Source organism: Zootoca vivipara, chromosome 12 (assembly GCF_963506605.1).
Source record: "Zootoca vivipara chromosome 12, rZooViv1.1, whole genome shotgun sequence".
NCBI classification, from domain to species: Eukaryota; Metazoa; Chordata; class Lepidosauria; order Squamata; family Lacertidae; genus Zootoca; species Zootoca vivipara.
The window spans coordinates 35967369-35982459 of record NC_083287.1 but is presented as its reverse complement, the minus strand read 5'-3'; the positions used below and the strand labels follow the sequence as shown (position 1 = coordinate 35982459).

At 41.8% G+C, this 15091-nt stretch overlaps 1 protein-coding gene across 8 annotated transcripts in view; it reads right to left on the bottom strand.

The window, feature by feature from the left end:
* MALRD1 (MAM and LDL receptor class A domain containing 1) overlaps positions 1-10864 on the bottom strand; it is a 258550-nt gene extending 247686 nt beyond the window's left edge. For all 8 annotated transcript variants that reach the window (XR_009558403.1, XM_060280800.1, XM_060280803.1 and 5 more), the window contains exons 1-4: positions 10527-10864; positions 5774-5911; positions 437-531; positions 190-351 (exon numbers count right to left, since the gene is read on the bottom strand). Coding sequence is in view for 7 of the 8 variants with exons in the window: in XM_060280800.1 (XP_060136783.1) it covers positions 190-351; positions 437-531; positions 5774-5911; positions 10527-10689 (558 nt within the window). In the remaining variant the exon portion in view is untranslated. The remainder of the gene's footprint in view (positions 1-189; positions 352-436; positions 532-5773; positions 5912-10526) is intronic.
* Positions 10865-15091: the final 4227 nt, after the last annotated feature.

The following is a 15091-nucleotide window of genomic DNA, read 5'->3' as shown; positions in this document are numbered from 1 at the left end:
ACATGCATAATTACAAAATGAATGCTTCCATTAAATCATTGAGATAAGGTCAAGTAATACCAGACATGAATTTTTCATCAGAATTCCACCTTACTATTCAATCGAATTAAATTTCTAGTGCAAGTTCTTCTCTTTAAGTTGACATTTCACTCATCCCAGTATTGGAATATGCCAGAGCAGCTTGCATACCTCAACGTTCAGAGTATTGTTGATTGTGATCACAGCTCTTCGCCACTGATTTTTAATTCCTCCTCTTTCTTGCCATACAGTCCCCGAGGCTCTATCAGAGTTGGTTTGGAGTCCCACTGTGAGGGTTCCATTTATTTGACCAATCCAATAGTAAAACGAAATCTAAGAAGAAGAAAAAGGAACGGTCCAAGTGTGTCTGCAAACTGCAGTGACAGCAAGCAATATGAAGAGAAGATAGTCCAGTTACCTGACATGTGAGCTGGTTGCTAGCCACAAAGACCACTCTGCTCCTCAGAATTGCCGGAAATGGGATGTGTTCAGAGGACAGTGTAAGGAAATGGGCTATTGATAGGAAGGGGAAAAAATTAGAAGTTGGTTTCCTAGACTTTGTAGAATTCTGGAAAACTCAGTATGAAGAAAAGAAAAGAAAATTGATAATGGATTGGGCAACTGGCCTGTAGCCAGTACTGAGCACTGTGGATTAGGACAACTGGGAGTCACACATCAGATATTAAAGTGAAACAATCTACTTTATATTCCATGAACAGATCGATCAGAGCTGATATATTTCTTACAAGCTGAGAGTTCTTGGTACAAACTGAGCAGCAACTCAATGCCACATTTTCTCATACCCCCGCTTTCATGTGCTGCTGCTGCTTTTAGATTACTGTGGTACCTCGGGTTAAGAACTTAATTCATTCCGGAGGTCCATTCTTAACCTGAAACTGTTCTTAACCTGAGGTACCACTTTAGCTAATGGGGCCTCCCACTGCCGCCGCGCCGCCACCATGCAATTTCTGTTCTCTTCCTGAACCAACGTTCTTAACCCGAGGCACTATTTCTGGGTTAGCGGAGTCTGTAACCTGAAGCGTCTGTAACCCGAGGTACCAATGTCTATTAAGACAATTAAAAAGGTGTTGCAAGGTGCATTGCAGTAAATCAGATTCTTCCTGCAAACTTTGGGGTTCAAAAGCTTTGATGACTCCACAGAAAGCACCTTTCTTACCTTCTTCCACTCCACCAGTTTTGCCCCCTTCCATGCCAAATCCTAACTATATACAGCTTCTCTCTGTCCATCAAGCCACCACCCTCTCCTTTGAACACTCACATGTCTGATTAGTGCCAGGTGAACAAGGAACATGGGAACAAGGCCATCAAATCTATCTGCTCAGATATTCCACTGCTGACTGGGTCCTTATGTTGTGGATGACCTAGGGGAACTGAAACCAGCTGTGACCAATTTGAAACACCTGGCCAGTGGACTTTAATTTAAGGAGTGCTACTACTGCACCCATTCTCTTTATAGTTGTTTAACTTTTGAAGTTTACTTTCTCCATTTCCTTTTCCTAAATCAAAGGCTGCATAGACACCATACATTTAAAGCACATGACTCCCCCCAAATAATCCTGGGAACTGTAGTTTGCTAAGGGTGTCAGGAATTCTACTTCTGTGAGGGGTAAACTGCAGCTCACAGGATTCTCGTGGGGAAGTCATATGCTTTATGATATGCACAGATCCTATTTGCTGTATGGTTGTATAGATGTGCAATAGTTGTTTTGATAGGCACATGGGCATTGGTGTTTATAGCTCAAGGCAAGAGCTCTGATGAGATAAAGTTGCTCACGGCCATTCAGAGTCTTATCAGAACAAGGCTGCCCTCCACAGGCATGTGGCAGTGAATGTGCTAACCCAGTTGGAATAGATTATTTTAATTTGAATTCCAAGGCTATACACATTTCTGTTTTTGTCATACAAAGTGACTGGCTGGGGTTTTCTACTGAGGGATATGGATGGCTGTGTTACTGACGGAATAGCATGGTGTTTTTTAATAGGTTTTTATTTTATTATTAATATGCTACATTGTATTTGTATTTTGTATATTTCTTTGAGATTCTTTTGAAAATAAAATGATTACTTGTTGCTAAGTGAGCCCATTGAAGCTGTTGGTCGATTTCTGGGGTAGGGCAGGTGCTGCCATGGCTGGGGTTTTTATTTTATTTTTTCATGAGATCTCAGGGGGCCTACATCCCACAGCCCTGCAAAATCTCAGAGGGACAGGATGCCAGTCTCCTTTTAAAGGACTGGCCACCACCCCATCCAGGTTTCTTCCTTCCTCAACCAACAGGGCAAATTTCTCAGCCCTCGCTTCCTCGGTTTCATACCCTCCAACATTTCTCCAATGAAAATAGGGGCGTTCCATTCCATAATGATGATTTTACTCTTGATACCCTACAAATCTTACTGGGTTGCCCCAGCCATGCCAGACATCTTCCAACATATATAAAAACATAAAAGCATAAAACATTAAACGACTCGGATGTCCAACACTTCTGCAATGAAAATTGGGACATCCCACCATACCCTACAACATTTCTTCAATGAAATTAAGGACATCCTAAGGAAAAGTGAGACATCCCAAGATCAAATCAGAAACCAGGACGGCTTCTCTAAATCAGGAACATCCCTGGAAAATAGGGACACTTGGAGGCAAGAGGCGTTACCAGACTTCAAGAGCAGGCAAAAGCACTCAAGCAGTTTACAAGCTAGGCCTGGTTAGAGATGTGAAGGCCCGGAAAAAAACCCCGGAAAAATTCAGGGAAAAAACGTTTTTCCCCGAAGCCTTTTTTGTTTTTCTCAGAAAAATTGTGGGGGGGGGATTAAATACTGTGGAGAGGAAATATGAATAATTGTTACTTCTGGATTTTTAAAAATTGTTTTGTGGAGTTTTTTTTTTTGTTCCACATAAACTAGTAAACAGTTCAGGAAATTGTTGCTCCATTTGTTACAAATACAAATAAATATTTTAAAAGTAAATTCTGTTTGTAATAATCGTTTGGATACACTATATTTTTAATAAGCTACTTGTGATAATTTTATGCCCATTAAAATTGTCCATAGTTATATTTTATGTTTCTAAAGTAACAGAATGACTTCCAATCTGGAAAATAAAAAAGAAGTGCAGCATTTTTTCCCATTTTTTCCGAAAATTTCCATCGTCGTCGTCCCCCGGGAAAAAAAAACAGGGGTGGGTGGGGTTTTCCCCGAGCTTCAAAATTTCCGGAAATTTTACATCTCTAGGCCTGGTGAGAGACTGTGTGTTTGTAGAGAAGGAGGAGAAGCCATGGAAGAGTCCCGAGGGCCACAGAGAGGCCAGGAAGGCTGCATTTTGTGGCCTGGCCTCAAGTTCCCAACCCCGGCCTAACCCTTACACACAGAGACCAGGCAATGCCATTGAGGCAGGGCCTAGATTCTTGCCATGTACTCCTGGAGGTGCCTTGCTTTGGCACTCTTAAAGCGACCTCAAATTCCATAACAGCAACCCCTTGTTGTGGAGACAACCATAGGACTTGGGTTCAAACTGTAGTGAGGTGGATGAGGGGAAAGAATGACAGCCCTCCCCCCCCCTAAAACAGTGTGTGGTATCTCTTGTGTATCAGCCTCTGTCACCCTGAAAGGAAACAGCAAATAATAGGCAACTTAACAGAATTGGAATTTGAGGGGAGGATAGTGAGGGAGCAAGAGGCAGGCATACAATTTGAACCACACCAGGAGTTTGGATGGAGGCCAAATAACCGAGTTAGACCCAGGTGAGCAGTCTGAATCTCTCAAACTTGGAATCCAGTTGTAGGCCTCAAGCTCTGCTCCTGGTGGCATAGCTGTCAAGTTCTCCCTTTTTTAAGGGAAATCCCCTTATGCTGAATAGGCTTCCTCGTGAGAAAAGGGAAAACTTGACAGCTATGGGTGGGAGCTTTGGCTGAATTGGTGTTGTTATGGGAAGGCAGAGGCTGCTTTCTCCTCCACAGCCCTCTCTCAATGGTTCCTTCTCTCTCCCTCCTGCTTTGTCAATGTTTTAACCTCTCATTTTCCCCTCTTCCTCTCTCCTCAGCATCTCCTCCGAGTCAGTACCAAATCAGTGGCACATGCCCTTCAGGCTTGCACTCTTTATATAATGAATTGAGGAATGAGATTATCACCCCTCTCTTATCGTCCATTCCGGGTCGCCCAACCACTGCCACAGTGTCCTTTCTCCCGGCAGATCAAGAGGAGCAGATGACAGCAAAGGTTGCAAGGTTTTTAGGTGGGGCAATCAGAATAAGGGCCACTATTTGACTGCTGATTCAGGACCCTAAAGTGTGTTTTATATAATAAACTTTTTATTTCTGTTCTTTGTATATTGCATTGCTGTTTTGTTGCTATGGCCGATGGCTGACGCAAATAAAGCTTCATTAAAATCTCCTCCACCTCTCACTCGATCCCCTCAGTCTCCTCAGCCAGAAACCTTGTAGCATATCCTAAGGATCAAAAAAGGGCTGTGCTCAAGGCACCCTTCTGTAACTCTGCATCTTGCTGCCTAAAATCATTCCTGGGACTGTCTTTCCTTCTGTTGCTTCCCTGCTGTTCTTTCTGCTCCTTCCTTTTTATCTGACTTCAGACCTTGGCCTGGACCCTGAACTTCAGGAATATGTTATCTTTGATTGGGTGAGTCACTCTTTTCTCATTTTGCTTTCCTGACTTTGACCCCTGGCCTGCTCAGACACAAATCCACAACTTGACATTTGCCAATTCCGCCTAGGCTTGCAAGCAGTCACTATTCTAGACCCAGCACGACATATCGCTGCAAACCCAGGAAAGTGGCAGGCCATACCTTTTCAGAGAGTCACCCAGGGCAGGAACTATGACTGCCATGCATTACATCCAGCTTGAATAAAAAAAGAATTTCCTGAAAGTGCAGCTGAAAATTGACTGGTATTAAGTCAGAGGCTGTGACCGTATTTGAGTCCAATTCCCATTTGTAATGGGGCTACCAATCTCTTACTTTTGATGACCATTTAAATTCAATAAAATGACCAAGACTACTTTAGGTCAGAAACCAATTTTATGCCTCCTAGTACACTTTCCAAGTCTTAAAATTACCAACTCAAGAAATGTTTAAAAGATGATGTCTAAAAAAAAAGGCAGAGTAAAATGATTCCTTCGTGTACAATGTGATACTGAGAATACTTGTTTCCAGTGTTACCAGAGGTTCAAAGTACATCTAGAGGGACCATCAAAAAATCTTCTTATGATGGTTAATATCTTTGGTCTCAGCATAATTATATGCAAGAGAATTCTTCCCTTTTCCTCTCCATTGTTGTCCCTTATCATTTGACTTATTGCCCCCCCCCCAATACTCTGTGGCAACCATGCCAAAACATACTACAGTATAGGGTTCATGTTCCTGAAGGCAGAAAAGGGCCAGAAGCCAAACAGTATCACTGAATATATAAAATGTTTAGGTTTTCAAATAAGACAGTCTTAATCCTCACAGAAAATAATAATTTCCAGAAGAGTAGCTGTGTTAATTTGTTGAATAAAAAATGATAATGTGTCTTGTGGACTCTAGACCAAGAAAGGTATTACTTCAACAGATGCATGAAGTGTTATCTTTAGTTGATAGGTAGATAAATGTGTACACATACTCTCAGGTGTAGAGCTATGCTGATAGGAATTGGAGTCTAACATCCAGCAGGCCAAAGTTTCCTCACCACTGATTTATATGATGATAGATTTGTTTATTATTTGCAAGAGAGTAAGTTGCCCTTACCTGTGTTGTTCCCATTGCGGTCAGAATGAGGAGATCCTATGATGTTCTTTCCATTTCTCCTTATCCAGTCAACAGGTGATTTCTCATTGTTCATATTGCACAGATCACTTTCAAAATCACATTTTCCATAATAGGAACCTAATATTAAAAGGGTTACTTGAATACTTTGCATTCCATAATGAACACCTGCATTATACAAAATGCCATATCATTTACTTATTAACGTTTTTCATTTCTAAAAAGCATGCCAGATTGCTTTCAGATTACAATTTACCTAAAACAATGAACAATGAAGTATAAAAGACCACAGGTCTATTTCATACATGTTAAAAACTCTGATATTACACTATCAAAATCTGCCATCTCTATTGGGTGGTTAGACATGGAAAGGAAGTTTACGCCACATAAAACAAATATGGAATCTACCAGCATTTGAGCAAAAGCAAATGGTACTATTTCAGATTTGCATTGAAACATAGAATCCAATTCTGATTATGAACATAACATTTAAGCAAATGACCAAGTTGGATGACTGACTAGCAAAACAATTACCGCCCAGTCAGCCTGACATCAATACCAGGAAAGATTCTAGAGCAGATCATTAAGCAAATGGTCTGTGAGCACCTAGAAAGGAACGCTGTGATCACTAAAAGTCAGCATGGGTTTCTGAAAAATAAGTCATGTCAGACTAATCTGATCTCATTTTTTGACAGAATTACAAGCCTGGTAGATGAAGGGAACGCTGTGGATGTAGCCTATCTTGATTTCAGCAAGGCCTTTGACAAGGTGCCCCATGATATTCTTGTAAAGAAGCTGGTAAAATGCGGGCTAGACAATGCTACCATTCAGTGGATTTGTAACTGGCTGACTGACCGAAGCCAAAGGGTGCTCATCAATGGCTCCTCCTCATGCTGGAGAGTAGTGACTAGTGGGGTGCCACAGGGTTCTGTCTTGGGCCCAGTCTTATTCAACATATTTATCAATGACTTGGATAATGGGCTTGAGGGCATCCTGAGCAAGTTTGCAGACGACACCAAATTGGGAGCGGTGGATAATACCCCAGAGGACAGGATCACACTTCAAAATGACCTTAACAGATTAGACAACTGGGCCAAAGCAAACAAGATGAATTTTAACAAGGAGAAATGTAAGGTACTACACTTGGGCAAAAAAAAATGAAAGGCACAAATACAGGATGGGTGACACCTGGCTTGAGAGCAGTACATGTGAAAAGGACCTAGGAGTCTTGGTAGACCACAGACTTGACATGAGTCAGCAGTGTGATGCAGCAGCTAAAAAGCCAATGCAATTCTGGGCTGCATCAATAGGAGTATAGCATCTAGATCTAGGGAAGTAATAGTACCACAGTAACATAACCAATGCAGCATTTAGCACTAATGATTCAGTATTGTACATTTCAGCAGCATTACCCTTTCTTATAGAGCAATGAAGATTAATCACTGGAAAGAAGCATTTGGCTCAAACATTTGTATCTTCATCAACATAATGCTTTGCTAGATTGCATTTTCAGCAATATGTTCATAATATCTTCAAAAAAGGTATAATCGCTGGTGGTGGAGGGGGAGATCTCTTAGGCTTGATCCTGCACATTTCTCAGGTGGGCAGTTGCAAACTATTAATGGAGAGGGAAGGCATTTTTTAAAAAAAATAAAAACCACACCATAGCACCCCAGCCTTAAAACAACTCTTACATCAGCATGCAAGATTGAAATGGTGCAGTGATGAAAGTCTAAAGAGCAAAACTGACAATGAATGGAACAGCATAACGTTAGGTGTATAGAATGTCATTTTACTTAAGCAATCAGCACTTTTTCCTTGCAATTTGAAACTTCCGTAAAACCATTTATGCAGCTTGCCTATACCCGCTTAAAGGGTAAAGGGACCCCTGACCAATAGGTCCATTCATGACCGATTCTGGGGTTGCGGCACTCATCTCGCGTTATTGGCCAAGGGAGCCAGCGTACAGCTTCCAGGTCATGTGGCCAGCATGACAAAGCCGCTTCTGGTGAACCAGAGCAGTACACGGAAACGCCGTTTACCTTCCCACTTGGAGCAGTACCTATTTATCTACTTGCACTTTGACATGCTTTTGAACTGCTAGGTTGGCAGGAGCTGGGACTGAGGAACGGGAGCTCACCCCATCACAGGGATTCGAACTGCCAACCTTCTGATCAGCAAGCCCTAAGCTCTGTGGTTTGACCCACAGCGCCACCTGCTTAGTTGGAGGGAAATTCCAAATTAAGCTTACATTTGAGTACACATGTGCAGGATCGCACTGCCAAAAAGTGGCTTGTGCACTAAATATTTTCTGTTGAGTTTTCCTCAGTTTCCTAAACTATTTAAATACATCAAAATATGATGCTCTTTTAATACTAAAAAGTTTGCTGATTTGTAATTACATTTTATTGCATAGTTTTCACAATATAATACCTTAAAGGTTATCTAATTTAATTAGGGGTGACTCCAGAAAAACTAATTTCAGGGAGCAGAGTAGTGTTAAAAACCATTGTTTGTGGAATAAGAATTTAATTTTTACTATCTACTCCTCAGAATCATCACTGAATATAATCAGCTTGGAGATAAACCTGTTGGATAAAATTGAAACATACAAGACGGAGCAAAATGGGTGAGTTGTTTTACACATGTTATCCCCACATTGTCTGAGATTTATACATCTTTTCATTATTTCACAGTATCTCACATTTCTGTCTAAACATAAACTACTGCTCAGCCATGCCCATTTAATTTTCCAGGCCACAGAAGACAGTTTTAAAAGTATCTGGTAGTATATGTTTTGGGAGGAGGAATGTATATACTTTAAGGAGAAACTGTTTCTCATTTCCCCCCTTAGGTGAATAATTTTAAGTTATCTTGAACCTGACTCAATATGCAATCACTCTGCCAGCCATTTGTCTTCCTCTTCTTCTTACACAACTGCAAAGCAGAAGCAGCTTAGATGTGAAAGTCAGTTCAAAGAGCTAATGAAAATGTAAAGACTTGATGCCCCATACTGAAAACTGATTCATGAAGATCTGAGCACAGTAAAATATATGGCTGACTCTCAGCTAGCATGTCCTACTAAAATGTAAGGTTTTTACCTCCCATAATATTGAAGTTAATAGCTTATTGAAATGCAGGCCACATTTCTTTAAAAGGACTTAAAGCTATGTGTAAACCTTACAAGATTAAAAGAACCACATGGATATAAGTCCAGTCTATGAATTTTAGGTAGACTTCTTGGAAGGGGACAGGGCATAGAGAAAAAGCTACAAGCTCATACCTTGAGCCCTTTATTATTATGAAAATGCAGACATACAATGGGGGGGAATAATCATGACATGAAAATTATCATTAAATCAATCTATGTGGCAATAGCATTGAAATTTCTAGTAGCAACAATGCAGGCAAGATTTATATTAAAGAAAGCAATATATACAGATGAATATAATCTTGGTATTTCATATTCCAGTAATGTATAAACAAACTCTACTTTTCAATAAACTGGTCTAGTTAGTGTCCATTTTTAAATCTCTTATAATGCCACAGTCCAAACTCACTGATAGTTGAGTTGTCAAAGATTTCAAAAATGGCTGCAGTAAGTAAACTGGCTGTTAACCATGTGCCCCTTCAAATCTTAGAAGACATACAGTACATGTAACTTTGTGCCATTAAAACAGATGTTGTCTGCATTTGATAGGTAAATAATAATAATCATACTAGTTAGAAGGAACTGGTGCATTGTGGCATGTGGTACATTTCTAAGCATGATCGCAGGAATAAGGTACACTGTTTTAATTAGCATCCTTATGCAGATTGTGGGGGTGGGTAAAAACATTCCCAAATATTAATTGAATCCTCGGGGCAGGCAAATTCTAAGAATTTGCAGGAGGGTCTTTCCTTATTTCCTTTTTTTGAATACTAAAAAACACATGACATTCCTGGAACACAGCATTCTTAGGAGTGAAAGATGGTCTCACCCACCTCAGATTTAAGGTTAGGCCTCAACCCTGAACATTCAGAGTTAGATCACCATTCCTTTAATGTTGCCATATACCCCACAATCTACTTTCATGGATGACATGATCTTTCAAAATGATCTTGCCAAAGTGAGGAGAGATATTCAGCCAAGTTTAGACCCTTATTTTAGAATGCTTTAACTGCCAAGCCTATTCCAGCTTTTATGCTGTTATTTTATTCATTGTAGTAGATTGTTTTGTTTTAACTTGTTGCAGCCTGGCCTGAATGATGCAAAAGCAGTAGAAGGGAAGGTGGGGTGTTGGTTTTCTAAATGATACTTAAATAAAATGGGGATAATCCTGCAAATATAAATATGTACATAGAACAGTAAACAAGAGAAATATAAAATCACAAAATACCCAACCTTATCACAATCCCACCCCACCCCCACCCCACACAAAAATACCCCAACTGCCTCCCCCCTTCCTTGTGGCAAATGTTCCATGATACTAAGGTCTTATTAAAGGCTTACCAAGTTAATAAATCATCACTCTCTGGGTCTTTGATTTCTGTCCATTTTCAAAATATGAACTTGATTTCCCCAGCAATGTTTTCCAAAACTTATTTTAAAGCTGATCTGAGATAGGAACTAATTGCATCCAACTAATATTGGATTCTAGGACAACACTGAAAAACTGTTGATTTGTATTGTAATCTATTTAACACCATAAAAAGGAAATACACTAGTGAAAAAAAGCTAGTGACATCTACTTACATTGTTCTGCATCACTACAATCCTTGCATTGGTAGGTGAAATCACACAACTCCACTGATGGAACCACAGAGCCATCACAGCATTGAAAAACGTCTCCTTTAGAAGGCCAAAATGCTGCCAGGTTGATACACAGCAAGGCACAAAAGTTGCTGACTGTGTACATTGAAAATGTTTCTGTAGATACCTTGCCCTTGATGGAATTATTGCAGCAATTACCCTGTAAAATGTGTATACAAAAATACCATTTCAAAATACAAATGCATTAAAAACTGGTTCAAACTTTGCAGGCCTAGAAGACGTTTTCCTTCTAGTTCTGCATGGCTTATGCAATGTGTTCAGTTTTCATATTCACACAGGTATAAACTTGGAAAATATTTAACCGGATTGCTCCATATTTTATGACAAGCTGAAGTAGTTTGTGGTTTTACAGTGCAACTCAGTTGCCTGGTGTTACAAAGAACATCAGATAAATTAAATTAACAGTGGCAAACAGTATGCAAGACAGTACTAAAAGCCATTTCTCCTTATTAATAAAATCAAAAGACAGTGCGATAAACTGATTAAAAAGTATGACATACACATTTTTGAATTAAGTTATCAGGGTTTTTAGTAACCTCTCAAAATTAACCAAATTTCTTACAATATCATAATTACTTGGACCCAGGATTGGCATATTGCATTGGCCAAAGTCCACCTTTTTGCAGGGTAGGGGCATTGCTGGCTCCTGGAATCTCCTAACTTTTCTGCTCTTCCTCCTGGCTGTTCACCTGCTTCAAGGAGGAACATGTCAGGATTCACCAGAAAACAGACATCAGCCCTTATGAGAGACCCTCTGATGACAGAAAGAAGGTAAGCAGAGTACTGTGGTAGCCCCCAGTGCTCATGGGGACTGTTGAGACTCAATGTCCCTTGAGGCAAGGGCAGAGATTGTGTCACCCTGCCCAATGGGGCTTCAGTACTGGGAATTTGCATTGCCTCTTGTTGGGACCCCCATCTAAGTTCTGAACCTCACCATCCCCTCTGGAACCTCAGAAGTGGTGACAACAATGGGTGCAGGCAGAAGTTCGTGTCCAGCAATGAAATGCCCGGCTGGCAGCTCAGTTCTATGTGGGTGGAGGAAACAAGTCCCACATCTGGTCCAGATGCTGGACTTGAGCAGCTTGAGCTTGGTCTTTCTGGCCACAAAGTGAGGAAATGGTCTCAGTTCACAGCAGTCTTCTTAAATGGCTGCCAGTGCTTATAGTTCTATGAAAAAAGGAAACCTACATTGTATTTATAGCATAAAAGGATATGAAAAGACAAGGTGCTTATAATTTGGGGGGCTTAATAATGCCTTTTATTTTTTTAAGGAAAAGTCAATGCCAACTTGTTCCTGGAGGTTTCAGTGTTTTACAGAAAGTTGTAGCCAGACATCACCTAGTCTAACCACCAGTTCCTAACTACACCTAACTACAACTATCACTTTATTTCTAGTTAGTGCTATATTTTGGGCCAAAATGGACAGGAAATGGGCCACAGTGCTGGCAGTGGTGAGGTTTTTGGTCCACACCAGATGGCATAGAACAGGCATGTCCAACAGGTTGATCGTGATCTACCGGTAGATCACTGGATGTCTGTGGAAGATCACTGGCAGACCATTGGCTCCCCCCAAAGAAGCTGAACAACTGTGGTTCCCTAAAAAAAAAAGCTCAACATTTTACCTCTTCCCTGAAAAAGCTAAACAACTTTGATCTGAACCCCCCAAAAAGGGGGTAGATCACTGCCAGTTTTTAATTCTGTGAGTAGATCACAGTCTCTTGGGAATTGGCCACCCCTGGCATAGAACATTTTGTCCATGGGAAAACCCGTGCCCCAAACTTGATTCTCACACTGCTCTGAATGTTATGAATTTGACCTCTAATTTGTGAACATGGGGAGGGGCGCGGGTAGGAAAGAGGGTTCTGCACTTTCTATCTCACTTCATTAAAAGTAATAAACCTGCCTTGCTTGGGAGGGGGTCAAATTCTTGTCAGATTAGTCCTAATGTTGAAGTTACCCAGTCTTTTTGCCCAAGCAAGGCATTTTACAAACAATGCAGCTGCTGTGATGTACATTCCTTTTCTGCAAACATCATTCTTGGGTGGTACATCTGAGCAGGACCTAGATAGGGAAGCACCAATCAAGAACTCCCTGGAGGACAAGATCAGCCAGCAATATCACTCCTCTGGACAGGTAAATTGGTGCAATGAGGATTTGCATTGATAATGTGGAAACCCTTGCCTTGAGAACATAAATGCAGTCATAAAATCCTGGATAGTGCCTGAAGGCAGGCAGTTAGACCAGTGGAAATCCATACAATTGCAAGCATACTAATGTAGTCCCAGCAGCAGAGATACATCATTATAGAAAAATTTGAAATTTGCCCAAAGGGCAGGTTCCATATGATACTCTGCTCTGCTGCGAGCTGGGATGTCAATATCCCTCTGTAATTACATATCATATGTTACCTCTTAACATCCTACCTTCCGGCAGCAGCGTGAGACTGTAGAATGTATTTTTGTAAGCACTTGGGTAATTCAATATTAGAGATTGAATAATATTAGTGTAATTTAATATTCACATATGACACCCTTATGCACGAACCTTTAATAGCTAAATCCTCATAAAATATGAACACTCAAGTAAGCCTCCAGGATTAAAATTCCATCTCACTCCGTCTCTCTGCTTCTCTGCTCTGTGGTTCCTAAAAGGGGAGGCGCATTTTGCGCAGTCGCGCGCAGCCCCCTGGGATCCCTGGGGCAGCCCTGGAAGTTTGGAGGCTGTCACTGCCTTCCCGGGCTGGGTACTGGTGATCTCCGCCCACGCAGTTACCTGTCCAACCCAGCTCGGGGAGGTGTTGTCGGGGGGATTGGCCAGGTAGGAGGAGGTAACCTTACCTTGAACACGGCTGAAGCAGAGTCATTCCTGGGAAGCAGTCGACGGCTCCAGAAGCTTTCCCACCCTCCACTCCCAAAAACAAAAAAAATAATTAATGATTGCATTACAGGTTATCTTCTTCCACAGGTGTACACGCACGCAGGCGCTGCTACGACAAGGCTGCTGTTGAAGGGCCGGAAAGGAATTTTCCCTGCATTGGCAGGTTTTGCCTTTCCCGTAGCAATTCGTCACAACTTTGGCGGATGCAGGCCTTGGGCGGAATCCTTTAGTCATCTACATAAATAGGGGGGCATGGGGCGGTGACCCCCCGCCCCCATTGCGGCGGCGATAACAGGGTTCCTGTAAATGGGGCTAAGGGGGAGGCATTGACCATACGCAATAGGCTGTCATTGCCCTCCCTCTCCAGCAGCTGCGATCGAAAGGGGGCGGGTTATCTGCTTAAACATATGTTCTCCAGAGCTAGCCCAGCCCGCAGACATGCTGGATAACCCTGAAATTACCCAGATCCCCGGCTGGGGGCTGGGAAGGATATATGCCCAATGCCTGAGCCAAGGTCTCCCTATACCCAAATTCTTAATAAAGTTGTGGCTAATTTTAATCCCATAGAATGTGGTCTTGTGTCATCATTCTGCTTGGGGGCTGCCTGGGGGCTTTGGGAGACTCCGCCTGACTGTGCAAAAGGATTCCTAGACAGGGAATTATGTCAATGATTAACTTCTGACATTATATCAGGAATTGGAACCTGTAGCTTTCCAGATGTTGGTGGACTCCAGTCCCTATCATCCCTGACCCTTGGTCATGCTGGCTGAGGGTAATGGGAGCTGGAGTCCAATTAAATCAGAGGGTCACAGGTTCCCCGCCCTGGAATATATACTCTGAAATTTATCTATTCTGACCAAAGAGAACAGCCACCCAAATTTATGCATATTTTGACTGTGATTCTCACGTACCTGCGAATAAGCCCCACTTAGCACCATGGGACTTACTTCTGTGCAGACATATACAGAATTGCACTGCTCTTCCCAAGTTATTCCCAAGTAAGTGTCCACAGGAAGTGATGAGACCATGTTTATTAAAAACCAAAAAACATAGAGGTGCCACATCTTAGTGGTAAGCACATGTTATGCATGCAGAAGATCAGCCCTTGGCATCTTCAGTTATAAAAAGGATCAGGTCAGTTATGGCACAGATCTTCATCTGAGACCTTGGAGCGCCACTGCCAGTCAGAGCAGCCAATACTGGACTAGAGGCAATACTACCAGTAAATATAAAGGTAAAGGGACCCCGGACCATTAGGTCCAGTCGTGACCGACTCTGGGGTTGCGGCGCTCATCTCGCGTTATTGGCCAAGGGAGCCGGCGTACAGCTTCCAGGTCATGTGGCCATACTATTGGTGCTGCAGTCCAAATCTTCATTTCAAACAAAAGCGGAGACTGAGCTTTTGCAAGTGTCTACTTGTGAGTACGAAAGAAGACTTTGCCAACACTTTAAAATTAAAATGTTATAAAAACAACAATATAAATCAATCAACCATCATCAGTGGGGGGAGGAAAACCAGATGAGGCAAATCAGATAGCAAAGGGGCCCAACATGCATGGAAATCAGCTGTGCGCCACATATGAACCACCCTGAGATCTTTGGACGAAGGG